We start from the raw sequence: 25,747 nt of genomic DNA, 5'->3' as shown, positions 1-25,747 counted from the left end.
AGGGTCAGGCCAGAGAACCTAAAATTAATTAACTATATTTACTAGGTTATTCCAAGTTGATATGATGGTACGAATGTTGTAGTGGGGGTACGGGGGGAGTTTGACCCTAGAGAGGAGATCATCACAGGACAGAGTCCTTGAATGGAGCAGAGGAGATAGTAGCGCCCAACCAAAAGAACAGAATCATTCTATTCATTGTCGCAAGAGAGAAATCTGAGGTTTTGGTATCGATCAGGTAGGTGGACGGATGCAGTGGTTGGAGGATGAGGTAGGTCTCTAGTGACTGCTTTTGATTCTCAGTATGGAGATTGAAGTCATTCATCTGAGTGAGGCAGGAAAACAGGGAAATGGGAGAGTTAAAGAAAAAAGGAGAAGGAATAAAGTTGTCTCCTTGGAAGGTGGAAAATTGTGGGAGATGAAAAGGGTAGTTAAAGGAGCCAAGCGGTGCGGGTTTTGGATGTTGAGGTCTCTAAGAATCCTAACAGGTGTTGTGGCAGACTTGAAGCACTTCCTGACCTGCTTCTATATTATTTCTTAACTGTTTAACATGTCCCAAATAGAAACAGCTTTTCTTGTTCTTTTCTTGTAAATGCACTCTGTTCATGGAACTGAGCCTTCAAAAACACTTTACTTACCTACCCACTCATCTGACCTGCTAACTACACACCTTCATTTTGGGAGGCCTGGTGTGGGAGGAAGGGACACGCAGAATTTATTAGTGACATCTGTGGCTAAACGCCTGATTGTAATGAAATTGAAATATTTGTGTAAGTTGCCCTAAGAATAGAAAGAATTTTTTTCTTACTGTGCTATATTCGCTCAAATTCATGGAGCTGTATATTCCATAATGTGGAAGGTCTTTTAAAAACAATACCTGATAGTGATAATAATAGTTGTGTATGGAGCGTGTGGAAGATTCACATACTAACCACATCTTTTGGTTTGCTTATTTCACAGAATGAAATAGAAAGTGGAAGAATAATATTTTCAGAGCATCTTCCTTTAAGTAAGCTGCAACAAGGCATAAAATCTGGTACATACCTTCAGGGAACATTTAGAGCCAGCAGGGAAAATTACTTAGAAGCTACAGTATGGGTTCATGGAGATGATGAAGAAAATAAAGAGGCAAGTGTTGTGTACATAAATTCCATATGCAGTAAAATAGTTTTTGTTCATGATTTCTTTCATCAGTGTTTAAAATTTTGTATGGGAATTTAAATTTACCCTTCAAAGTGTATCAGCTTAAAGGCAGCTATGTGAGAGATCATAGATAATAGAATGAATCACTATTTTAGAAAACTTCTTATTGAAGAAAAGAACTTTTTATTTACCCATTTTTAAGAAAATGAAAATTTAATCAAAAGGTAGGCTGCGCCTGTTTTCTGAATGATGGCTAGTTATGTGACATGCTGTTTACATAACATAGAATTGCTCCAGAGGGCTTCACACACTTTAAAGCAAATAGTAATCATTTTTGGGTGCTCACTGTTTGCCAGGTAGTCTTTTAAATGCTTTGAATGCCGCATTTCATTTAATCTCCACCTGTGCTTATGAAAGCAGGTACTCTGTTTTTCATGCTACCTGTCTGTACCCTGAGATTTAGATTAAGAAATTGTCCCAAGATCTTTTGGTACTAAAGTAAGAGTTATTTATGGTGGAGCCATGAACACAGCCCCTACTTTCTGACATGTATTCTCAACTTGATATTGAGAAATTGAGAGGACAGAGTAAAGGGACACTATAGAAGAGGAAAAAATATAAAAGAGAACTGGAGATACATAGAAACACTCAGGATATCTCTTCTGTTAGGCAGCCTTCCCATTCGTATATTGTCATTAAAAATATCTGGGCACATGTCATTTGCTGTTTTACACAGATAATCTTACAGGGACTTAAACATTTAAACCGAGCTGTTCATGAAGATATTGTGGCTGTAGAGCTTCTTCCGAAGAATCAGTGGGTGGCACCATCTTCTGTGGTTTTACATGATGAAGGGCAAAATGAAGATGATCTGGAAAAAGAAGAGGAGAGAGAACGCATTGTATGAAACCAAGCAGGTTTATCTTTTGTCTGTGTAGCTTTGTATAGTTCACTTATGTTTTAGCTTTGGAGAAAATGAAACAAGTTTCACTGCTTTCATATTTACTGATTAAGATTATAGTTCTGTGCATTTAATGCATTTTATACACATAGTTGATTATTTTCCCTGTTAAGTATTTAAATACTCTTCTTTTCAATTAATATCTTAGTTTGCTCAAATAAATGGGTTTAAATGCAAAACGACTGTAACTTGCTTATGAAACTTTAATTTTGCCATTCAGTTACATGATCTGTCTGAATTAGTGAGGTTTAAGTAAATACAAATTTGAAATTTTCTGAATTGCTTTTAAGTAATATTAAAATCCCATCATCATAATAGATGTACCTATAGGCCCTCACATAAAGGTCTTTTAATTCCTTCTCTGTTACCATATTTACTGTGAAGAGAATGCTTTCACTCATTTCTCATGATCTAAAGTCTACCTGATAGGACTCATTTATTTCTGTATTTTAGAATTATAAGAATAACACAAATAGTTGAAATTCACATGTTAGTAGTTCTTTTTCTATGAATTATTTTCAGCGTTCTAGAGTTTTGCTGTTAACATCCTTGCAGAGTCGAGGCCATAGGAAAGCGTTGAAGTTGAAATACCGTAAAATCCCTCAGCTATTTCTAAAAAATACTTTTATTTGGGTTTTTATTTTAGATAAGGAAGAACCTCTAAAGGTATATCTCTTTGTAATGAATTAATAGTTGCCACGTAGTTATTTAGTGCAAACTGCTACTAAAATCCTAGTGTTAATTCCCAGACCTGTGTGTGTGTGTGTGTGTGTGTGTGTGTATGTCAGTAAATCCTCGTATTAAAACTGAAGAGTCGAGGGGTGCCTGGGTGGCTCAGGTGGTTATGCATCTGACTCTTGATCTCAGCTCAGGTCTTGATCTAAGGGTCGTAAGTTCAAGCCCCGCATTGGGCTCCATGCTGGGCATGGATCCTATAAATACGTGTGTGTGTGTGTGTGTGTGTGTGTGTGTGTGTGTGTGTGTGTGTGTCTATAAACTGAAGAGTTGAGTTCTAACATATTCAGTTATATTTATATTTTTTCTTTGTTTTTTGATTGTTTTTATAGTGCTTTATTATTATGGAACTATTTCCATGGTTTGGTTTGGCATGTTCTCAGAATTTTGAGGCATCAAGATTCTGTAGCTCTATGTCATAATTTACTGCCTGAAAGTATTAATATTCATATTCATATTCTGATTTTGAAGAGAAATTGTCTCATACCTGGAGGAAAATAACTTGAATATTTTTATTTTTAAATCTCAGCTTAAGACTGCTATAAATGAAAAAATGTTAAAGCCTACAGGTAGAGTTGTAGGAATAATAAAAAGAAATTGGAGACCATATTGTGGCATGCTTTCCAAGTCTGATATTAAAGAGGTGAGTAAAGAGTATGTTAATGTAATTAAAAGTAATACCCATTAAAAGAACTTAGAAGCCTCCCCATGCCCCTATCCTCAAATTTGTGTGTCTGTATGTAAAATCTACTGTCCTGATTTTCTTTAGTCAAGAAGACATCTGTTTACCCCTGCTGATAAGAGAATCCCTAGAATTCGAATAGAAACCAGACAGGCTTCTACATTAGAAGGAAGGAGAATTATTGTTGCTATTGATGGTTGGCCCAGAAATTCCAGATATCCAAACGTAAGCTTGAATGATTTATTTTATCTTAGAATATTAAATTAAGAATTGGATATAAAATTGCTTCTTTTAAAGTAGAATCTGCTTTTGTAATAAAATTCATACTGGAATGTAGGAATATGCCGCAAAGTTACCTAACAAGTGGTATATCCTGTTTGAAAATTAATGTCATGAAATTGTAATGTAAATCATTTGATTGTTTTTACTCAAATTTCCTAACAAATAACTTTCGATAATGGTGTTTGAAACCTTAGTAGATTCTAATAAATTTTGAAGCTATTGTATTCGAAGTACATTTTAAACTTTAAAGATCATTGGAAATAGACACTTTGCTATATAAAAATTGGGCCCGCGGGAAGTCTCCATCCTAAATCATTTGAGATTTATAGACTCATTTTTAAAAAGCATTGGAGGGTGGGGGGGCGCGCCTGGGTGGCTCAGTCGGTTAGTGACCGATTTCGGTTCAGGTCATGATCTTGCGGTCTGTGGGTTCAAGCCCCGCATCAGGCTCTCTGCTGGCAGCTCAGAGCCTGGAGCCTGCTTCATATTCTCTCTCTGTCTCTCTCTGTCTCTCTCTGTCTCTCTCTGCCCCTCCCCCGTTCATGTTCTCTCTCAAAAATAAACATTAAAAAAAATTTTTTAAAAAGCATTTGGGGACACCTGGGTGGCTCAGTTGGTTAAGCATCCGACTTCGGCTTCAGCTCAGGTCATGATCTCATGGTTTGTGAGTTTGAGCCCTGCATTGGGCTCTCTGCTGTCAGCACAGAGCCCACTTCAGATCCTCTGTTCCCCCCAAACCCCCCCGCTTCTCTGTCCCTTCCCCATCGTACACACATTCTCTCTTTCTCTCTCAAAAATGAACATTAAAAAAAATGAAAAAGTGTTGGGAACATTTAGAAATTCTAAGGTGATATATAAATGTTCCAAGAATTTAATATAATAATAAAACATAAATGACCAAACAAAAAGCTGTTAAATTCACCTTTTTAATAATACTTTTTGGCCTTAGGGACACTTTGTAAAAAACTTAGGTGAAGTTGGAGATAAAGAGACTGAAACAGAAGTTCTGTTGCTTGAGCATGACGTTCCCCATCAGCCTTTTTCCCAGGCTGTTCTTAGCTTTCTACCAAAGATGCCCTGGAGCATTACTGAAAAGGTAAGTTGAATAGAATGTAATGACTTCATAAATTACTCTGTCTGGGCTAATTTTATTTTTAAATACATAGAAACCATAGTCCCCTACTCGCTTGCATTTAGTTAGATATAGAACTCTTAGGTATTAAAAAAATCATTTGTTTTATTCAAAGATAATGTTTTTATGGGAAACCAACATTAGCTTATGTCAAATTGTTCAAAGGTGAAGAAACCGTGTTACAGATCATAATGTGTGGTTATTTTTAACAAACTTTCTTTTAACATGTATAGAGATTGTTGATTTTGTAAGAGCTGTTTGATTTGTACTATCAGAATAGTTTTTTATTTCTTAATAATGTGGCATCTTCTAGGACATGAAAAACCGAGAAGACCTAAGACATCTGTGTGTTTGTAGTGTGGACCCACCGGGATGTACTGATATAGATGATGCTCTGCATTGTAGAGAACTTGAAAATGGAAATTTGGAGGTATTCTTCTAGTGACGTTCTTATCCAAATACATAGTTCTGTTTTTGAGTTCATTTTCTTTTGACCCATTGTAGAATTTGTGAATTATTCATGCCTAGTCAGTTACAGCTGCAGTGACTAATGGGCATGTGTCAAAGTTGAAATGGTAAACGTGACTGTGCTTTGTCAGTTTTGCTCTATTTCTTTTCATTTGAATTCCATTAGTACATTTATCCAATTAAACCTGTAGACAACCTTTTATTTTTATCTTTTAAAGGTTGGTGTTCATATTGCAGATGTTAGCCATTTTATTAGGCCAGGAAATGCTTTGGATCAAGAGTCAGCCAGAAGGGGAACAACAGTGTATCTTTGTGAAAAGGTAAATGAGTTAAATTTAAAATGGAATTTTGACACATGCGTGTAACTTTTTCATCATCTGTTTTATTTTTTTTATTTATATTTTTATGTTTATTTTTGAGAGAGAGTGAGTGGGGGAGGGTCAGAGAGAGAGAGCGAGACAGAGGATCTGAAGCAGGCTCTGTGCTGACAGCAGAGAGCCCGATGTGGAGCTCGAGCTCACAAACTATGAGATCATGACCTGAGCCAAAGTCAAATGCTAAACTGGCTCAGCCACCCAAGTGCCCTGTTTTATTTTTAATAATAAATCATCTGAGGTGTTTCCTGAGAAGGGTGTATCCAGCCTCAGTATTTAGTGAAATAGGATGAATAACTATTATGTGAGTTGTACATTGTTAGTCTGTAAAAACTACAGGCACTTTTGAATTCTTAACAGTCTGGAATAATACGTGAATTAGCTAAAAGGCATACATAGAAAAAGGTGACTTTAAATCAGTGAAGATACTGCAATGTGTTTTGTTATTGAGTGGCCCAAATAACAAGTAGATTTAGTTAACATAAGTTGTTATGTAACATAGAACTTGTTAGCTGTGGGTAACTAAGGTATTTTCTGTTGCTTTTAAAGTTAAGTCATGAGTCTATTTTGTCATAATTTGCCAGTTCTTTTTAAAGTAATCTTCCATAACCTACAGAGAAAAATTGTGAAAATAGAAAAGAAAGTTAAGCTTAGTCTATTACGAATTCATTGTCAAGGTTCTTCCATATGACTTTTTTTCATAAAAATTTTGTGGCACCATGAAACACCATGTAGTTTGAGTTGGGCATTGGAGGGGAAAGGTCCAGTCCTAGAGCTGTTAAGGCTCGTGTCTGTTACCTAGTACAAACTTGCTGTACAGAGCAGAGATTGCAAGCTCGGAGGACAGCTCGGTGGCCGTGGAGAGGACTTCTACTTACATCCACTGACATGAAGTCCAATTTCCTTTTATTGCTTCCCATTTGTAACAGTTGTGTGGAAATACTTTTTCTAGAGTTAGACTTATTTCATATTTTCTCAGTTTGATGCACAAAGACTTTTTCCCCCTTGTTAAATTAATGCAATTTGAGAATAAAACCTCAAATACATGTATGGCTATAGCTAAGTACTCTGCCACTCTTTTTATTTTCTGTTCCAGAGGATTGACATGGTTCCAGAGTTGCTTAGCTCTAACTTGTGTTCCTTAAGATGTAACGTTGACAGGTATTTATGCATGTTTTTTCATAAGAACATAATACTTACTACTTTGACTGATTCCCATTAACCAACACTGTCTACTTTCCCTGTAGGTTGGCATTTTCATGTATTTGGGAAATGAATCACAATGCTGAAATCTTAAAAGTGAGGTTTACCAAAAGTGCCATTAATTCAAAGGTTAGTTTCATGGTTAGTTTAACGTTTAAAATCTTGGGTACTTTTCACAGTATTCTAGATGGTTTTGGAAAAGTCGGGTTTTAACAAATTAAATTTTTCCCCCAGTGCTGCAGCAAAATCTAATTTTTTCCAGTTTTCTGCTTAATTCTTGCTGCAGTTATTTTGTATTCAGAAACTTGCAAAGCCTGGATACTTGAGAAGACTAAATAGATGACTTTTTGCCTCAACTCAGGAACACTACCATTTGAAATGGTTCCAACTTATAACCCGTCAGTATTTTCAAAGTTGGCATGTACACCATCTTCTTTTACTCACATTTTTTCATAGAAATGATATTAGGAATTATGGTTGGATTTCAGCAGAACTAGCCTAAGAGCTCAGGTCAGACAAAAGGGAGCCAGGCTAACTTTCTCATCCTTCCCTTTATTGGCAATCTACCCAGATTCCCTTCTCTTCTCCCTTTGCCCTGAATCTTCACCTGAGGTTTGCCATCAGCTAGTTGCCTTCAGCAGTTCTGGATGAACTAGTGGTTGGAAAAGAAAGCAATGTTGGGCTGACAGCCACGTGTGAATGATTGAAGCCTTCCTCAGTTTGTATTTTTTAAAAGGATGAGTTTATTTTTCTCCCAGACTTGGTCAGTGTAACAAAATCGTATGAAAAATAAAATTTAGTGAATATACAACAGAAAACATTTTTAGAAGGGGAACTCCTAATTCCTAGTAGGTAAGTTGGCTCTCCCCAGAATCTGACCTGGCTGGTATCATCCAACTCTCTGATGCTATTCCTGATTTTTACTTGCGAAGGTGCTTTTATTTTTAGTTTTAGTTTTAAATAAGTTAAAAAAATGGTAGTTTTCCATGAGATGTGAAATAGCAGAAGCACTATTTGTGTGTTCAGATTATAATTAGAACTTACTTGAAATCTTTTTTCCTACGATTTGTCTTATTTTTAGATACTTACTATGGGGTATTTCGTAGATTTTCTGTAAAACTTGTCTACATTATTATAGTTTCTTAATTATTTGCCATTGAGTAAGGAAGCAGTGATCATCTGGAAAGGATTTCACTTTACAGTCATTGTCCGAGAATAATATAACTTCCCTTTTTATTTAAGCATTACCTAAGTATTTATACGTTAACTGAACTATGAAAGTAATTAAAGTTTAAGCAATTTATTTACCAATGAATACTACTGTTTTGTTTTAACATGAGTTTGTTTATGTTGTGTGTTGCATCAGATACAAAATAATGAGCCAGAGGTTATAGGTGTGGAGTATAAATAGTATAGCTAGGAATCTAGGTTTAAGTATATAGTGGAAGTGTGAAAATACAGTGAACTGGTTTTTATAAGAGTTATAGTAACATCTGATTTCTTTTTTAGGCTTCTCTTACGTATGCTGAAGCTCAGATGAGGATTGATTCCACAGCCATGAATGATGATATTACCACTAGTCTCCGTGGACTAAATAAACTCACTAAAATTTTGAAAAAAAGAAGAATTGAAAAAGGGTACATTTCAAAAATATTAAGAAGTATCTTAATTTAGGGGCGCCTGGGTGGTTCAGTCGGTTGAATATCCATCTTCGGCTCAGGTCATGATCTCACGGTTTATGGGTTCAAGCCCCACATTGGGCTTGATGCTGTCAGTGCAGAGCCTGTTTAGGATCCTCTGTTCTCCTCTCTCTCTGCCCCTCCCCGATCGTACTCTCTCTCAGTCAAAAAAAAAAAAAAAAAAGTATCTTTATTCTGGTAATAAGATAACTTGTGAACTTTTTAAAGTGTTTTGTCACAGATAATGATGATTTATTTAATGAGCTGAATAGAAACTCTTAAGTAGAGACATTTCTTTTTATTTTGGCTACATTTTAGGTTTGCAACTTGCTTGATTCTGAACTGATGTTTGTTTAGTAGTTCTGTCTTTGTACTTTATTGTGCTAAAAACTGATATATGTGAGGGGCGCCTGGGTGGCTCAGTCGGTTAAGCTTCTGACTTTGGCTCTGGTCATGATCTCACAATTTGTGGGTTTGAGCCCCGCGTCAGGCTCTGTGCTGACAACTCAGAGCCTGGAGCCTGCTTCAGATTCTGTGTCACGCTCTCTGCCCCTCCCCCCTGTTCATGCTCTGTCTCTCTCTCTCAAAAATAAACATTAAAACAAAAGAAAGACCTGGTATATTTGAGCTAAAGATCTGGAAGAGATTCTAGAGAGGCAAGAGCTCCTTAAGACTATTCTGCAGATTGTTTCTAATTTTAGTTAGAAATGAGTTTCCATATTGAACATTGGTTTTCAGATGCTTAAATAAATGTGGATGAACTTATTGCACTTTAGAGTTTGAAGTGATTTTAGAAATTATTTAATCCAATACCTTCATTTTTTAAATGATTAAAAGTTACATAGAAGCAGTCTTCCCAAAGATTTGATAGCTAGTGGCAGGTATGTGTCTCTTAGCTGTTATATCATTGGATTTGCCTAACTGCAACAGTGTGTGATAAGTAGTATCCAAGTACCCAAACGTGTTGAGATAAAGTAGGTAAAAGAAATTTGATTTCTAAAAGACATCCTTGGGGCACCTGGGTGGCTTAGTCAGTTTAGCATCTGACTTCAGCTCAGGTCATGATCTTGCAGTTCGTGAGTTCGAGCTCTGCATCGGGCTCTGTGCAGACAGCTCCGAGCCTGGAGCCTGCTTCAGATTCTGTGTCTCCCTCTCTCTGCCCCTCGCCTGCTCACACTGTGTGTCTCTCTCTCTTTCACAAATAAACATTAAAAAAAATAACAAAAGACATCATCAACCATCAGAGTGAAGCAAGTACAGCTGGTTTCCAGATGTTAGTCTATGGGTAACCATGCCTAATGCCCATCAGGGTAGGGTTACAAGCGGCTACTAAAAGTGCTTTTGTTGGGGAGCACAAACTGTTCTGTGCTGTGTCATGAGATGTTTCTATTTAAATTAAAATCCATTACAACTAATGGAAATTAGGAATTTAGTTTCTGAGTCACAATAGCCACATTTCACTAGTCACTTATGGCTAGTGTCTACCATAATGGGGAATGTGAATAGAGAACATTTAAATCCCTACCGAAAGTTCCATTGGACAGTGTTGTTCTCTAGGTAGTTGCACTGAGCCATCCCTGTCTCTTCACACAGGTGAGTTTTCTGGGAATATTTCATATAATCCTAAATAGAAAACTTAAAACTGTGTGAGGATAATTTAGATGCAGTGAAACCCAAAGAAACTAAAAAGGACACCACACATTTTCCAGCAAGTGTTTGTTCATTGAAGGTTTTTAGTATGCCAGACATCAGAAGAGAGTGTGTAAAGATAACTTCTAGAAAGTTTTAGAGGCATTTGGGTGGCTCAGTCAGTTAAGCGTCTGACTTCAGCTCAGGTCATGATCTCACAGTTCGTGGGTTCGAGCCCCACATTGGGCTCTGTGCTGACAGAGCTTTGAGCCTGCTTCAGATATTGTGTCTCCCTCTATCTGCCCCTCCCCTGCTCATGCCCTGTCTCTCTCTGTCTCTCAAAAATGAATAAATGTTTAAAATTTTTAAAAAGTTTGTTTTAAAAGCAAAATGAATAAAATGCAAATTGAAACTATATTCATTTTGGTGGTTTTAAAGTAAGGGAGAGAAATTTGCACTTGTAACATAGCTTCTCTTAATTAGGACAGAAAGATAATTTTTAATGTCAAAAACAGTCTACTTAATTTTGTAACTAGACAGTCATTTCCTGGTAAAAACAGATCATTGAATCTTCTCAGTCTTCGAAAGAATTGCTTTTTAGGCCAGATGTATTCAACACAGACTAAACGTAGTGTAGAATCTTGTTGTAAAGACTGCGTAGCAAGAAAGGAAAATTGGTCAAGATTCTCTCTCTAGTATTCCTTTGGTTGTTCTTCTAATAAAGCTGAAGAATTGAGGGAAAAGGTAAAGAATTAGCTTGCACCATCTCTTCTTTTTTCCTTTACGTTTCCCCCTTCTCCATGATTGTTTAGGGTTACCCAGCTTCATTAAAATTCTTTAAAAATATTTTTTTTAACATTTATTCATTTTTTTTTAATTTTTTTTTTTAATGTTTATTTATTTTTGGGACAGAAAGAGACAGAGCATGAATGGGGGAGGGTCACAGAGAGAGGGAGACACAGAATCTGAAACAGGCTCCAGGCTCTGAGCTGTCAGCACAGAGCCCGACGCGGGGCTCGAACTCACGGACCGCGAGATCATGACTTGAGCCGAAGTCGGCCGCTTAACCGACTGAGCCACCCAGGCGCCCCTAACGTTTATTCATTTTTGAGAGACAGAGCATGAGCGGGGAAGGGACAGAGAGAGAGAGGGAGACAGAATCTGAAGTAGGCTCCAGGCTCCGAGCTGTCAGCACAGAGCCCGACACGGGGCTCAAACTCATGAACTGCAAGATAATGACCTGAGCCAAAGTCGGACGCTCAACCAACTGAGCCACCCAGGTGCCCCTTCATTAAAATTCTTTAAGTTGGTTTGGAGCTGATGAAAATAGCATCAAGGTATGAAGAAACATAAGATTTTCCTTGTTGGAATTTACTTTTCACAGGAGAACTTGCTAACTCATTAAGTGAACCATGCACAGAAAGCACTTAACATAGGGTGTTGTCTGACATGTAGCATTCCAGATCAGTAGCTGTCAGTGTGTGTAGCATATCAGGGTAGTAGTTTATCAGTCCCCTCTATGTTGGCTCAGTGAACGTGGAGGTACTTTTGAACTGTGGGTCTTCTGATAGTACTCATCTACACATGGCAGCTTCTCTTTTGCCTCTCTCTGTCATCCCTTTCCCCAATACATTATTTTCAGTAGTAAATAAAACCCTACCTGTTATCTTCTTCATTTATAAAAGTGATTATAGACTCCTGTAGCTCAATAAAAGCCCATAGTTTGGGTACAGAACATATTTAGATTCTCAGAAGCACAAGGACTTTTATTGTGTTGCTATTGTCCTTTTTTTTTTTTAAGTTTTTAAAAATGTTTATGTATTTTGAGAGAATGAGAGAAAATGTGCATGAGCAGGGGAGGGGTAGAGAGAGAGGGAGAGAGAGAATCCCAAGCATGTTTTGTGTTGTCAGCACAGAGCCTGACGTGTGGCTCAATCCCACAACCATGAGATCATGACCTGAGCTGAAATCAAGAGTCAAACACTTAACTGACTGATCCACCCAGGCGCCTCACTCTTGTTCTCTTTTTAAATACATTTTAGATCTGTAAGATACAAAGCTTTCTATAAAAATAGAACATAAAATTTAGCAGGTTGACCTTAAAGCCTTCAGAAGGAAAACTGTTAATGCTTTTGTTATAATCATTTTCTATTTTAAAAGCATCACTTCTGGAATTATGTCTGTTATTGGCTCACTTGACTAATTTACCTCTTTGATTTTTATTTAGGGCTTTGACACTTTCTTCTCCAGAAGTTCGATTCCACATGGACAGTGAAACTCATGATCCTATAGATCTGCAGACCAAGGAACTTAGGTATGTAACTTTTAATGGGCATTAGATAAGATTTTTATCTTATCTTAAATGTATATCTAGTATATATAATAACAAACAAAACATATTTATACCCAGAATACCTATTTCTAGTAGGGCTGTGATTTCTGTAGTTTTTTGACTTAACGATATATAGAGAAAAGTAAGTATCATTTTCCTTTTTAGTCTATCTTATGTAAAATTGAGAAGTATTATTATAATAGAAAAATTTTCAACTTGAATTGGTCTTGATTCAACTTGATAATAGAACTTGACTAGTAATAGTTGTGGTAAGTAAAAGATTGCCCTAGTAATCTAATATTTAATGTAGAAGAGAATAGTGGTCAAGATCACGTGCTTTGAAGCCAGACTACCTGTGTTTGGATCTCACTTTCTCCAATGGCTCCAGACAAGTTACTTAACATTTCTATACCTCTGTTTGTTGGTAAAATGGGATTGAATGGTACCTATCTCACAGGGTGTTAAGAATACTCATGTTATTGTTGTTACTGTTGTATTGATTTAGGAAGAAAGGCTATTTTTGGTTAAATCAGAGTTAGGCCTCTTTTCCATGCCTCTTACCAGGTAATTCTGACATGAAGTGTATACTTACACTTTTTTCTATTAGATAAACAAGGATTAAAAATGAGCATGCACTCAGGTTTCTTAGGACCAGAAATTTGAGTACGTGCTCATTTTGTGCTTTATAAAATTATAAAATTAGAGCTACAATTAAAAAATACTTTTGGGTGAACTATTGGTCAAATATAAGTAATGAATATGAATAGTAAGCCTATTAGTAAGAGGGTTTTTTTGAGGAAAATGTTGAATCTAATTTTGCCAAAGTAGAACATCATCCATTTCTTCTTACCAAGAAGAAAAAAACAAATTTCTAATAGATTGTAGTTTTAAAGGTATGATTAGAGGCCTTCCTAATATTTAAAAAGTAAAAGGAATCTAGTCAAGAAGTTCTAGGATGTTGTTAAAAATGGAAACATGAATGAAAGATTAACATAATGCATGTTAGTGACTTGGGAGAAAGAAAACACAGTGTAAACAGAACACATAATTTACTAACCTAAGTTGTAAATAGACATGGACTAACGATATAGAGTGAGAGGACTAGGAAATTGGTTAAGAGTTTTGAAGTCAGATTATGTGGGCTTGGGTCTTGTTACTACTAACTCCGACTTTGAGCAAGAGAATAATGCTACACATCCTTAGTTTTGTCATCTGCAAAACAGGACTTATGTCTGTGTGTGTGTGTGTGTGTGTGTGTGTGTGTGTGTGTGTGTGTGTGTGTATGGATATAGATAGATATCTTACAACATAGTGCAATGTCTGGCCTGTAATAAATACCCAGAATGGCTAATGTAAATATAATTTCTTCATTTTTGTGATTTATTGGTGAAAATTTTAATTTTTTAAGCCCAAATTGATCTGATCTAAATAGCTTTTAATTCTTCTTAGTAAACTTTTTAAATGCATTTATAGTTAAAAATCTCTTCAGACTTAGTAAAAGAAGGTGAAATGTTCAGTACAGTTTAGATTTTATATATTACTAGAGTTAGTAAGCTTTATTCATTCATTTTAAAGTTTGTTTATTTTTGAGAGAGAGAAAATGAGAGCAGTGAAGGGACTGAGAGGGAGAGAGAGAACCGTAAGTAGACTCTGCACAAGCCCGATGCAGGGCTCCATCTCCGAACCCGTGATATCATGACCTGAGCCAAAATCAAGGGTCAGATGGTTCACCGACTGACCCACTCAGGTTCCCTGTAAAGCTTTTATTTTTTAAATGCAGTTTTAAAATTTCTCACATGAGATTTACTCATGTAGTAGATGCATAGTAAGAGATTGTTAACACCACAGCTGAAAAATGAAAGTCAGAAGTTATTAAAAACAAGCATGTGCACACACTATGTTTACATAGGAAGTATGTCTATTGTCTCCCTGATAGAGAAGATAACCTGGGAATAAATGTGATATCCTTATTTAATGATTTTTCCGTTGGCAGAGAAACAAATTCCATGGTGGAAGAATTTATGTTACTTGCCAATATCTCTGTTGCAAAAAAAATTCACGAAGAATTTTCAGAACATGCCCTGCTTCGAAAACATCCTGCTCCTCCTCCATCAAATTATGAAATTCTTGTTAAGGCAGCTAAATCCAAGGTAAGGTCACATAGTTTGCAAAATCATCTGTATTTGTGTTGTGATCTATCTGTTGTACTATATTATCTGTATTTGCATCTACAGGAAAGTTGCGTTGTTTTTTGATAGAAAAATATGCCAGGAATATCTTTGATTTAAAAAAAAATTTTACCTAACTTGGGTGTAGTCGTCTCTTCCCACACTGAAATAATTTGCTTAATAAAATTCTTTAATGTCCTTAAAGAGCACCCTATGCTACAGCCGTAAATTCCAGACTGAGTTATTTGCAATATTCTGAACATATGAAGCTCTTCCATATCTCTTTGCCTTTATACATGTTCTTTATGCCTGTGTTATTTCATGCCTCCTCTGAACTGCCTAACTTTAGAGACTTAGAAATAATTTTTTTCCTCTTCAACTCAGTTAAGCCCTCTTTATACCATGTCTCTAAGAAGTAAGTCCATTTACTGTATACATTAGGGAAATGGAAATATCTAGAAAGGGTTACTGTATCCTCCACCACATAGCTTTGGTTAGTGGACTTTCATTTAGGCATAATTACCTTTACCCTTGAGGGGACTACGGCTTACATTGGTTTTCTTTGGATCACTTATTCAAGTCCAACCTTTCCTGCCCAGAATAGAGCTGGAAGTAGTATTGGGCCTCAGGGTATTATTCTAACGGAATGGTGTTGGTTTCTGATTTTTCAAATCTTTCTGGTGGGCCTACTACTCCTATCATCTCCATAAGAATAGAATCGGCTTCTCTGCTGTAAGGCTTGCACTGTAAATTGGGGAATTTTCTCTTACTGTCTTATTTCTTCCTAAGATCTGGGTAGAGGAAGGAGGATTTAAGTATATTTGCCTCCTCTCCCACAGTAGAACAAAGCAGTTACTTTGATGTATCAGCAGATTGGGCTTTAGTGACCAATAAAGTTTTAGTTTGCTTCTGGCCTTTACTTCTACTTTGAATGGAAGGAAAATAAATACCTGCAGGGGAAATCCAGACATGCTGACAAGGATCCAGATCTGCTTTGATTTTTTTTTTTTTTTTTCCTATTGCAACAAAGAATAGGCAAGCACCAATTGGACTTTGAGAAACGGAGCTACTGCTACCACCGTCCATTTCCCCTTTGAAACTTCTGCAGGAGGTTGATACTTAGTACCTTTAAATGCATTCAGAAAATTTTCAGCTTTGATGTTACACAAAATAATCATTACTTTTTATAAATTATTTGTAGTTCTCTTAGGTTAAGGAAAAAAGGTATAAATACCATCTGGTCAAGACCACCATATTTATTCAATATAATTTGTGTTTTGAAGACATGACGGTACTGATTTTAAAATGTTTAATATGATGCTCCTTCCCCTTCATTGCTCTTAGAATTTGGAAATTAAAACTGATACAGCCAAGTCCTTGGCTGACTCTTTGGACCGGGCTGATTCTCCTACCTTCCCGTATCTGAACACTCTCTTAAGGATATTAGCCACTCGCTGTATGATGCAGGCTGTGTACTTCTGCTCTGGAATGGATAATGATTTTCATCACTATGGCTTAGCATCCCCTATCTATACACATTTTACTTCACCCATCAGAAGGTACTTTTTTCTTATAAAATTATAGGAGATAGAGGATAGTTGATTTTCAATTGTGAAAAGAGGCTTTAATGCTAACATAGTGTGATTTTTTTCTTTCTCCTTCATGTGTCTAGATATGCAGATATCATCGTTCATCGGTTGTTGGCTGTGGCTATTGGGGCTGACTGTACTTACCCAGAGTTGACAGACAAACACAAGCTTGCAGATTTATGTAAAAATCTTAATTTCAGGCACAAAATGGCTCAGTATGCCCAACGTGCATCAGTAGCTTTTCATACTCAGGTATTTGCCCTCTGTCAGTAATATTGGGGAGATGAGGTTTTGTTCACCTTTAATTTAATTTCAGAATGCTTTTTGTTAATTTCCAAAAAAATACTTTAAGATAATCCTTAATAATGTTATATGTTATTTTACAGTTGTTCTTCAAAAGTAAAGGAATAGTAAGTGAAGAGGCCTATATTCTATTTGTAAGGAAGAATGCTATTGTGGTGTTAATTCCAAAGTATGGTTTAGAAGGTACAGTCTTTTTTGAAGAAAAGGACAAACCAAAGCCAAGGCTTATTTATGATGATGAGGTATAGTATTTCTAATGTTCTTGTTTTGTTTTTTTTCTGGAGGGGGCACTTTTTTTTATGGTACCTAGAAAGGATAAAATTATGTTTTGTACGCTACAGTTACTTGTGCCAACTAAGTTTGTTCTGTTCATAATTTCCCACCTCAGTATATCTTCTCACATACAAGTGTCCTTGATTTTACGTTGTGTAGTTTCCCCCTCCAAGGAAAACTTGAATTATGCTTTGCACTAGGCGGACAGATGCATTAATGGAATAAATGATTGCTTATAGCCTGGAGGAATTTTTTAAACCTCTTTCCAGCATCTCTTATCTGACACACTCCCTACTTCCCTAACCGTAATAGAACTACAAAACAGCAGACCTTGCCCACAGTACCTTTTCTTCTAGTAGACCAACAATTTGCTGATGAATGGGGTGAGAATCCTGAGATGAATGAATGTATACAGTGGGACCATTTTACTGAAAATGGGTAGTATGCACATAAATAGGCCATGTATATGTGAAGCTACTAGATTGGTGGTTTTTGTTATACTGAACACCTAGATGCTTATTAAATATGGAAGTAATTATTTAATGTAAACTTTTAAATCAATGTGAAAGATAAAGAACTAGAACAAACCTCAAGTGTATGAAAGCAGTTTAAAAAGCAGTAAAATGTGTTTTGTTTAGATTCCTTCACTTAAAATAGAGGATACAGTGTTCCATATTTTTGATAAAGTTAAAGTGAAAATCATGTTAGACTCATCTAATCTTCAGCATCAGAAAATCCGAATGTCCCTGGTAGAACCACAGGTAAGACCAAACTTAAACTGTCCGTGTTGTGATGGGATATAGCACATATTGTGTGAAAGACAGGAGTGTGGTCATAAGTTATTTCTGTTCAAGAATAGAGAATTGGGGAGCCTGGGTGGCTCAGTTGGTTGAGCCTCCAACTCTTGATATCAACTCAGGTCGTGAACTCATGGAGGTGGCATCGAGCCCTGCATAGGGCTCTGCACTGAGCATGGAGCCAGCTTGGGATTCTCTCTCTCCCTCTCTTTCTGCTTCTCTCACTCTCTCAAAAATAAATAAATGGTAAAAAAATAAATAAAAAATAAGAGGATCTTGTAAATAGTGTAGAGGCCAGATATTTGCATAGCAAATCTATTTTCTGACTGATTTTCCTAAGCTGTAGGATCCCAGATATTGGGGATTCTTTGGAAAAGGTCCTCAGTATCAGATGCTGAGACATCTCTGAGATATCCTGCCTGGTCCCTTTTCACTTTAATTGGTTTTGAAATCTGAACTTTTGAAGATTAAGTATGTTTCCCCCTAAGATACTGGTTCTTAAGCTTGTTCTGTCCCAACACACCTAAGGCCTCTGATGCTGACTGTTACAGGGGCCTAGCTAGGGTAAACTGGAAGTGTTAAAGTTCAACCACACTTTACAAATGACAGTGACAGTGTCACTGACAGCTTGCCATCCAGAGACTGTCTACCTTTTACATTTTAAGCCACTATTTGTGTGTGAAATATATATACTTTGTATGGAAAACCTTTACTTTCTTCTCCCTCTCTACCCCTACATCCTTTTAAATTTGAAATTGTCAGTGGGGAAGGGGAAGATGAGAATGAGATTTATTCTTATTTAATGCTTTTACTGACCTTTTTTCCCTGTTTGCATTACTTTAGATCCCAGGAATAAGCATTCCGGTTGATACTCCAAACATGGACATTAATGAACCAGAGAGAAAGAAGAAGAGACGTGAGAAATAGCTACAGTCAACAAAAAAACTTCAAACACTGGTTTCCTTAAAACAAAAAAAAAAAACAAAAAAAGAAACCTTGAGTGAACACTTTTAAACCTAAGAAGTGTGTGATACAGTTTGTTACTCTTAAGTACATTTTAATGGTTTTAAAAATTTGCATTTTTATTGAACTGTTTGTTGACTGTGTCTGTCCCATCATACTACTTCATTTCTGAATTGAACAGAACTATTTATGCATAAAAATTCAATTGAATATCCATCACGTAAATAGTGACAGGATAGCAACTTCAAGGATCTGTAAATATCATTTAAATAGAGCATTTGTCTGCTTGCTAAAGAACAGATTAATTTTAGTAAGTAATTTGATTATTTAATATTGATAGAGAAAAACTATCATTTTCCTATGGAGGAGGATAGAACATTTGAGAAGTCAGGAACAATCTGTTCTTTCTAAATCTTGAAAGCTGTCCGTGTTTGGTGTGGCAGTTATTAGATTGCAAGACAATGAAGTCAAGATTTGTCAAGGAATTTAGTCCTTTGCCATCTTTAATTTACCTCATTTATTTTAAGTGTTCCCTTACTGTTGAAAGCTTCCGGTATTTTTATTAGTGGTCCTTAAACAGCTGTGAGTTTTTGGGAATTGGATGTTGTAGGAAGGCAAGAAGTAGGATATTTGGATCTGACTGGAAAAAGTTTTTTTTTAATACCAAGAAGTGTGATCACCATCCTTGACCTTAGAGCTCACACTTTCCCCTCCACCCCTCCAAGCAAGGCATTGGAACTCAGAGAATAGAGAGGGCACATTAAACATGTACATTATGTTTCTTATAAAAAGTAGGTCATTAATGGCTTTTAAACTGCATACATATCAGGTTCTGTAGGAAAGGGGGGATCGTGTTAAGGACATATTAAAGGGAACAATTGAAGTAAGTATTAGTTTGGTATGCCTTGTTAACCACAAAGATTAGTAATGATTATTTTTTAAGAATTATTTTGAGATATGGGGCGCCTGCCTGGGTGGCTCAGTCGGTTAACGGTCCGACTTTAGCTCAGGTCATGATCTCGCAGTTCTTGAGTTCAAGCCCCACATCAGGCTCTGTGATGACAGCTCAGAGCCTAGAGCCTGTTTCAGATTGTCTCTCTTTCTCTCTCAAAAATAAAGGTTAAAAAAAAAAAAAATATTTTGAGATAGAGTTACCTTAAAAAAAAGATTTTACTTAGCTTATCCAATTTCTAAAGTACTTACAGTGTACCATGCTCATCACCACGTCAGGTAAACTATCTCTGCCTTGAAGTAGCTTGTGGTGCAATGCCAGAGAAAGGACTGGCAAATATATCAGCAGGCATACTCGGAATAATTACAGTGTGTACAATTTGGGCACTCTAGTTTCCTGTTACTGAGGAAAACATCCCAACATGGAGGCAGAAATTGTCCCAGTTTAAAGAAAATAACTTGGAGTGGTCTTGGGTCCAAGTAGTAAGTTAACACGCAAGAGCAGGTGCCAATAAGCCATTTTCTGTAAAGGTCCAGCCATGTTCGACGATGCTGGACAGTCTGTGTTACAACACGGTACTCAACTCTTCCATTGCAGTGCGAAAGCAGCTACAGACAGTATGTAGACAAGCCTGGCTGTGTTCAAACAAAACCTTGCATTTAAATATCACAAACTTCATGTGTCACAAAATATTACTCATTTGATTTCCACCGCCCCACCATTTAAAAATCCTTTGCCAACAGCCCGTAGTTTACTTGCAACAAAAGGAAATGGGGGCTTCTTGGTTAAACAAAGCAATGGCTAACCTTCTACTTTCCAAGTTTGTTTTCTTGTGTGTCATTTGTGAGGAAGACCTAATTCAGGAATTAGTCCTTACTGGGTAGTTTAAGATGACCAGAAACCAAATTTTCACCCTAACACTTCATCTTTGGTAATCTAATATGCTTCTAGTGCCAGTTATTAGGCGAAGTAGCATACGTGGAATATTACACTTAAAAAGCCCTGTTAGGGAAAACCACTTTCCCCATTTAATAGATGAGAAGATGAAGGTTTTATGTCCCAGATCAAGTAGTAAGTGATGATGGATTTGAACCCAAGCTATAATCACTATCTTATTTCTTGTGCTATTAAGAAAACATAGCCAGGGAACCGAATTCCTCCTACTGCACAGTAGTTGTTAAATTTAAGTTTATATTGATTCTAAAGCCCATGTGCTTAAGGACTCAATTTCATAATAGAGTCGAACAGTGGACCTAGTGACTAACCACTCAATGGTTAGTGTGCTGGGGGAGAGGAATCAGGTACACAGGAAGAAATGGTCTTTTTGCAGGTTAGCAATAAATTTATAAGGTGCAAAAAATAAAATGACACAATGATAGTATGTTTTTATTTCCTAGGGCTGCATATGAATTATTCCTCCATCTTTTGAATAAGATAACTTTGAAAAGGTGATTTGCAAATCTGCATATACATTCTCCAGAGGTAATGTGTCCAAAAAATTTATACATCCCTTCTACTCCCAGCGTGAACTTTAAGATTTTAAAAAATCAGTTTTGTGTCTGCCCAACCATAATTTTATAGGCCTAAAGTCATACAGGAACTGTGTCACCCAGTCCCCACTGATTTATTCCTCCCCAGCCAAATTTGAGCTGAAAACAATGTTCCAACCCAGGGATGGAGATATATTCTGGGCATTCCCACATTTACCCCACTAATAATGTATGATTTTTTTTTAAAGTTTATTTGGAGAGAGAACGCATGTGTATGTGTGCACGGTTGGGGCAGAGAGAGAGAGATTCCCAAGCAGGCTCTACTCTGTCAGCAGAGCCCAACATGGAGCTCGAATCCATGACCCTGAGATCATGACCTGAGCCAAAACCAAGAGTGGGAAGCCCAACCGACTGAGCCACCCAGGTGCCCCAATAACGTGTGATACTAAGATGCTATTTGGACCTTTCTAGTGTTTACGTTTTCAAAAGTAGTAACTGGAACAGCTATCACTGGAACTAAGAATTTCTGCACAGAAATTAACAAATCAAGAACAAAAAAGTCTGGAAGCCTTCATCTTTCTATTTTTTCAATTAAGTTTGCTTAATTGAAAAGAAAAGAAAGATCTATTTCTTTCACAAAGGTTATAAATGTAAATTCGTTTTATATACAACAGTACCCTCACAATTTTACATGATCTCACAACTACTGCCAAATTCAGTGCTGTTGGTAGGGTATACTAACTAATAAGCAGTTCACTGACCCTGATAGGGGCAAAGTCCTTACTCTCAAATTTATTGTTAAACACATCAATCAAGGTAAGTACAAAAATATTTATTAATAAAAAATACACTTGTACTTCAATGACTTGAAAGTTCCAGGAGTTTTTCTGTTGTTCCCATGTCACTAAATTAAGCCCTTGATTTTTCACATTAAGGGAGAAAGAAGAAAAGCTAAACCTGTTAGTTAAAGCAACTTTTTCCCAATCACGATCACATTATTGATCCTGTGCGTAAAAAATATGTGAGGAGCCATTCACTGATGGTCTTTGGTTCTGAGAAGTTATTCTATGGATTGCTGCCTTGGGAGGATTTGCTGTTCTCATTCAACACCTCTGTGTTATGCGGTCTTCCTGTGGGGGGAAAAAACAGAAAATACCTTATTTGCTGCTTGGATAGGACCATTCAAGCGTGCAACTATTATGTGAATATTTTTTAAAACTGGAATGAGGATTTCCTTATGAATACTAAAGGTACAAGTGAAGATAGGATTTTCTAGAAGTCCATATTCTGCAACAAAAAGAGTACTTTTCCTATATCCTAATGCTTGCTTGCTTTTAAATGGGCAACTACAATCCCACCTCATGACAAAATGGACGAAAGAGAAATTAAGGTGGCCTCCACATTAAATCTTCATATTCACTGGAGAGTTGTGTTCAGTGTATTGTGTTCATTAATAAATTGGCATATAAAAATCAAAGATTCTCCCAATTAGTGCCTAAAATTAATGTTTATTCAAATATGTGCATATATATATATATATATATATATATATATATAGTATAACCATCCTATCTAGAAAGTTAAGTAAATGTCCTAATCAAAAGTATATCTCTGTACAAATACTTAGTAGGTAAGGTATGTGTTATTCCTGGTCTCCAAAGGCTCGTGGATTTTTAAGAAAAAAGCACTTAACCTTTGAGAGTTCTTATTTTGATGTGTAGTCTCGGTTTGAAACGTTAAAGGCAAAAACCTATCTTTCCCTTTAGTTTTAAGGAAAAGCGTTCAGGTGCCAATTCCAAAATAGGACTAGTTCTCCCTCTCCAACCTCTTAATCTCTCCCATAGCCAGAGTTATTTAGGAAAATGAAGTGTTTTGATTTAAAAAGCACGTTCTGTGGTTAAATGAACTGAAAATAGGATGAGGCTTAAACATGATAATTAAAAAAATTTTAAGCAAAATGGGGTGGAAAAAATATTGAAAATGGTCATTTATTTTTGTTTCTATTTTTAAGTAATCTCTACACCTAATGTAGTGCTTGAACTCCCAACCCCACGATGAAGTCACATGCTCCACCAGCTGAGCCAGCCAGGCGCCCCTGAAAAAAATCACATTTAGTAAATACTTATAGCCTACAACCATACCAAGCTTTCTCTATTTTTTCCATACCTTTGTATTAAGAACTTGAGATTTATTCTCAACTTCCAAGGTTTGTGCATCACTATCTGCTCCAACTGTATCCATAATATTGCTTCCACAATTCTGTGTGTTATAGCCACTATCCATCTGATAGGGAAGAGAAGGAAAAATACCAAGGATAACTAATTCACTTATCCACAAAATCTGAGAAACTTATGTTTAAGTAAAATTAAAAATATATAAAATGTATTTCAAAATTATGTACATTGGGGTGCCTGGGTGGCTCAGTCGGTTAAGCGGTTGACTTTGGCTCAGGTCATGATCTCACAGTTTGTGAGTTCGAGTCCCGCATCAGGCTCTGTGCTGACAGCTCAGAACCTGGAGCCTGCTTCGGAGTCTGTGTCCCCCCCCGCCTCCCCAGCTTGTGCTCTCTCTCTCTCAAAAATAAACATTGATAAAATTATGTATATTTAAAATATATAGTTTATATAATTATATAAATATAAGTGAATCATCATATACTACCACTCACAACTGAACAAAACAATATTATTTATTCCTGATCATACTGAATGCAATCGAAAAGTAATATGCAAACATAAAATGTAGTTCTACATAGAACTGGTTGTTCTCCAAAGGAGTCATTGTACTATACCATTCCTTTTACTAAAATATATCTTGTAATTTCGTTTAGAATCCGTGAACAAGCCAGTATAAACTTGCTTTCCTGTTACCTTGTGATCACACTCAGTAGATAAAAGTGAGGATTACAATCAACTTCAAATTCCAATTTATTTACCAGGCTTGTCTTTGAATGGCTTGACTGTATCTCTAAGATTTACTAACAGGCATGCTATCTTTAAAAGTATTCAAAATAATTTATTTTTTAAAAGGTCATTTACATTATACTCACACCCACTGCTGACACACAAATCTTACTTCATAATAATACCACGTATACAATGGCTCTAGATGTTAGTTCAACTTTTCATTTTAATTAACTGTAGCATTCTAGGATGTACTGTTGGCAGCCCCAAATTAAACAAGGGATTCTGGCAAACTGCAGTTTAGGTACATGTATAATAAACATTTACTGAGTCCCTAGAAAAGTGCCAGGGCCTGTAAGGCAATCTGTATAATGCCATTCTTACTGTGTCCGTGCGACAACCCTATTAACTTCACACATGAGGAAGTGAAGGGTCAGAAAGGGGACTTTCACAGTATCAGAATGCAGTGATGAAGAGCTGAGGCTCCAAGCTCTGTGCACTACACACACGGCATCTACCTGTGCAGTGCTGAGCACCAAACACAAAACCCCACCAGGGGAGGGATTCACCCTGCACTTAAACTCTTTGTTGCAAATTAGGTTCAGAAGGAAGGAAAAGATTGTGTATTTTTGTCCCCATCACCAACATCAGAATATCCTAAGTAATATCCTATGTGCATTCATAATCTTAGAAAAATGTTTCCAGTTTTCAGAGATGGATGCCTATGTGTTGACCACTGGGAGTAACATTGTATTTGAATAAAATCCTTGTAACACCTAAAACAAAAACAAAAACAAAAAAAACCACCTTCCATTACATTCTAGGGGAAACACCTGGTTGTGTTGCCATTCAACAGCTATTTGATCAAAAATATAATTACCAGATTGCTTCCAGAGGAGCTGACAATGACTCATTTTTTATTTTATTTTTGAGAGGGAGAGGGTGGGGGAGAGGGAGAGAAGAGAGACCATCTTAGGCAGGTTCCACAATTAGCACAGAGTCCAAAGCGGGGCTCGACCCCACCACCCTGGGATCATGACCTGAGCCAAAGTCAAGAGTGAGATGCTCAAATGACTGAGCCACCCAGGCCCCCCTGCCAATTACACTTTTATCACTAGCGCCAAACAACTGGCTTAGGGAACTCAATAGCAATACATCAAGGGAAAAGTGAATACAGTAGGGAGTAAGACAGGCACAGGAGTTTGTCCCACTCCACAGGAAGAGAATAATCAACGGGCGGCCCCATGAGATGCTGGCGGACCGCACTGGCTCTCATCGAGACCACTACTAATGATGTGTACCACAGGCCAACTAGACCATACACGTCATCTCGTAACTTCCCACAGGCATCAGGGGCCTCAGAAACATTTTATAGTTGTTCTTAGCTGTAGATGAGGTGCCTTTTTTAGCTTAAAAAGTCACGCTCTACTCACTGTCAAGTGAACCTTGTCTTAAGATCCCACAGCCTGTAAATGACCAAACTGTAATTCAAACTGAGTTCTGAATGCTATGTAGATCTGCTTCCAGTTGGACTACGCTGCCTTTAAATGGTGTTTCTACTGCCATCACCCTACACAGTTACTGTATTTTTCCCCCACATGAATCAGATGCGGTCTTTCAAAAACCTTCCAGGTTCAGGTTGGCAGCTGGCAAGAGTTGTGGCTTGTTGTCCATTCCCTGAAATCAGGCCTC

At 36.8% G+C, this 25,747-nt stretch overlaps 2 protein-coding genes across 9 annotated transcripts in view; one reads left to right on the top strand and one right to left on the bottom strand.

The window, feature by feature from the left end:
• DIS3 (DIS3 homolog, exosome endoribonuclease and 3'-5' exoribonuclease) overlaps nt 1–21,441 on the top strand; it is a 30,815-nt gene extending 9,374 nt beyond the window's left edge. For 5 of the 6 annotated variants that reach the window (XM_042978096.1, XM_007075116.2, XM_042978101.1 and 2 more), the window contains 17 exons: nt 958–1,125; nt 1,877–2,041; nt 3,366–3,479; nt 3,606–3,743; nt 4,750–4,896; nt 5,246–5,362; nt 5,619–5,720; nt 6,871–6,935; nt 7,022–7,106; nt 8,487–8,614; nt 12,513–12,599; nt 14,611–14,767; nt 16,130–16,344; nt 16,458–16,626; nt 16,761–16,919; nt 17,589–17,711; nt 18,591–19,360. In XM_042978096.1, coding sequence (XP_042834030.1) covers nt 958–1,125; nt 1,877–2,041; nt 3,366–3,479; nt 3,606–3,743; nt 4,750–4,896; nt 5,246–5,362; nt 5,619–5,720; nt 6,871–6,935; nt 7,022–7,106; nt 8,487–8,614; nt 12,513–12,599; nt 14,611–14,767; nt 16,130–16,344; nt 16,458–16,626; nt 16,761–16,919; nt 17,589–17,711; nt 18,591–18,674 — 2,223 coding nt within the window. In that variant the 3' untranslated portion in view covers nt 18,675–19,360. Of the gene's footprint in view, nt 1–957; nt 1,126–1,876; nt 2,042–3,365; nt 3,480–3,605; nt 3,744–4,749; nt 4,897–5,245; nt 5,363–5,618; nt 5,721–6,870; nt 6,936–7,021; nt 7,107–8,486; nt 8,615–12,512; nt 12,600–14,610; nt 14,768–16,129; nt 16,345–16,457; nt 16,627–16,760; nt 16,920–17,588; nt 17,712–18,590; nt 19,361–21,059 lie in introns of those variants that run through there. The other variant, XR_006214637.1, reaches the window with a different exon arrangement.
• Nucleotides 21,442–21,963: 522 nt separating this feature from the next.
• The window catches only part of BORA (BORA aurora kinase A activator), a 28,706-nt gene continuing 24,922 nt past the window's right edge, over nt 21,964–25,747 (bottom strand). For all 3 annotated transcript variants that reach the window (XM_015543630.2, XM_042978019.1, XM_042978010.1), the window contains 2 exons: nt 23,319–23,435; nt 21,964–22,282 (listed from right to left, as the gene is read on the bottom strand). In XM_015543630.2, coding sequence (XP_015399116.1) covers nt 22,256–22,282; nt 23,319–23,435 — 144 coding nt within the window. In that variant the 3' untranslated portion in view covers nt 21,964–22,255. The remainder of the gene's footprint in view (nt 22,283–23,318; nt 23,436–25,747) is intronic.

Source organism: Panthera tigris, chromosome A1 (genome assembly GCF_018350195.1).
Source record: "Panthera tigris isolate Pti1 chromosome A1, P.tigris_Pti1_mat1.1, whole genome shotgun sequence".
NCBI classification, from domain to species: Eukaryota; Metazoa; Chordata; class Mammalia; order Carnivora; family Felidae; genus Panthera; species Panthera tigris.
This window is presented reverse-complemented; position numbering and strand designations above follow the sequence as displayed.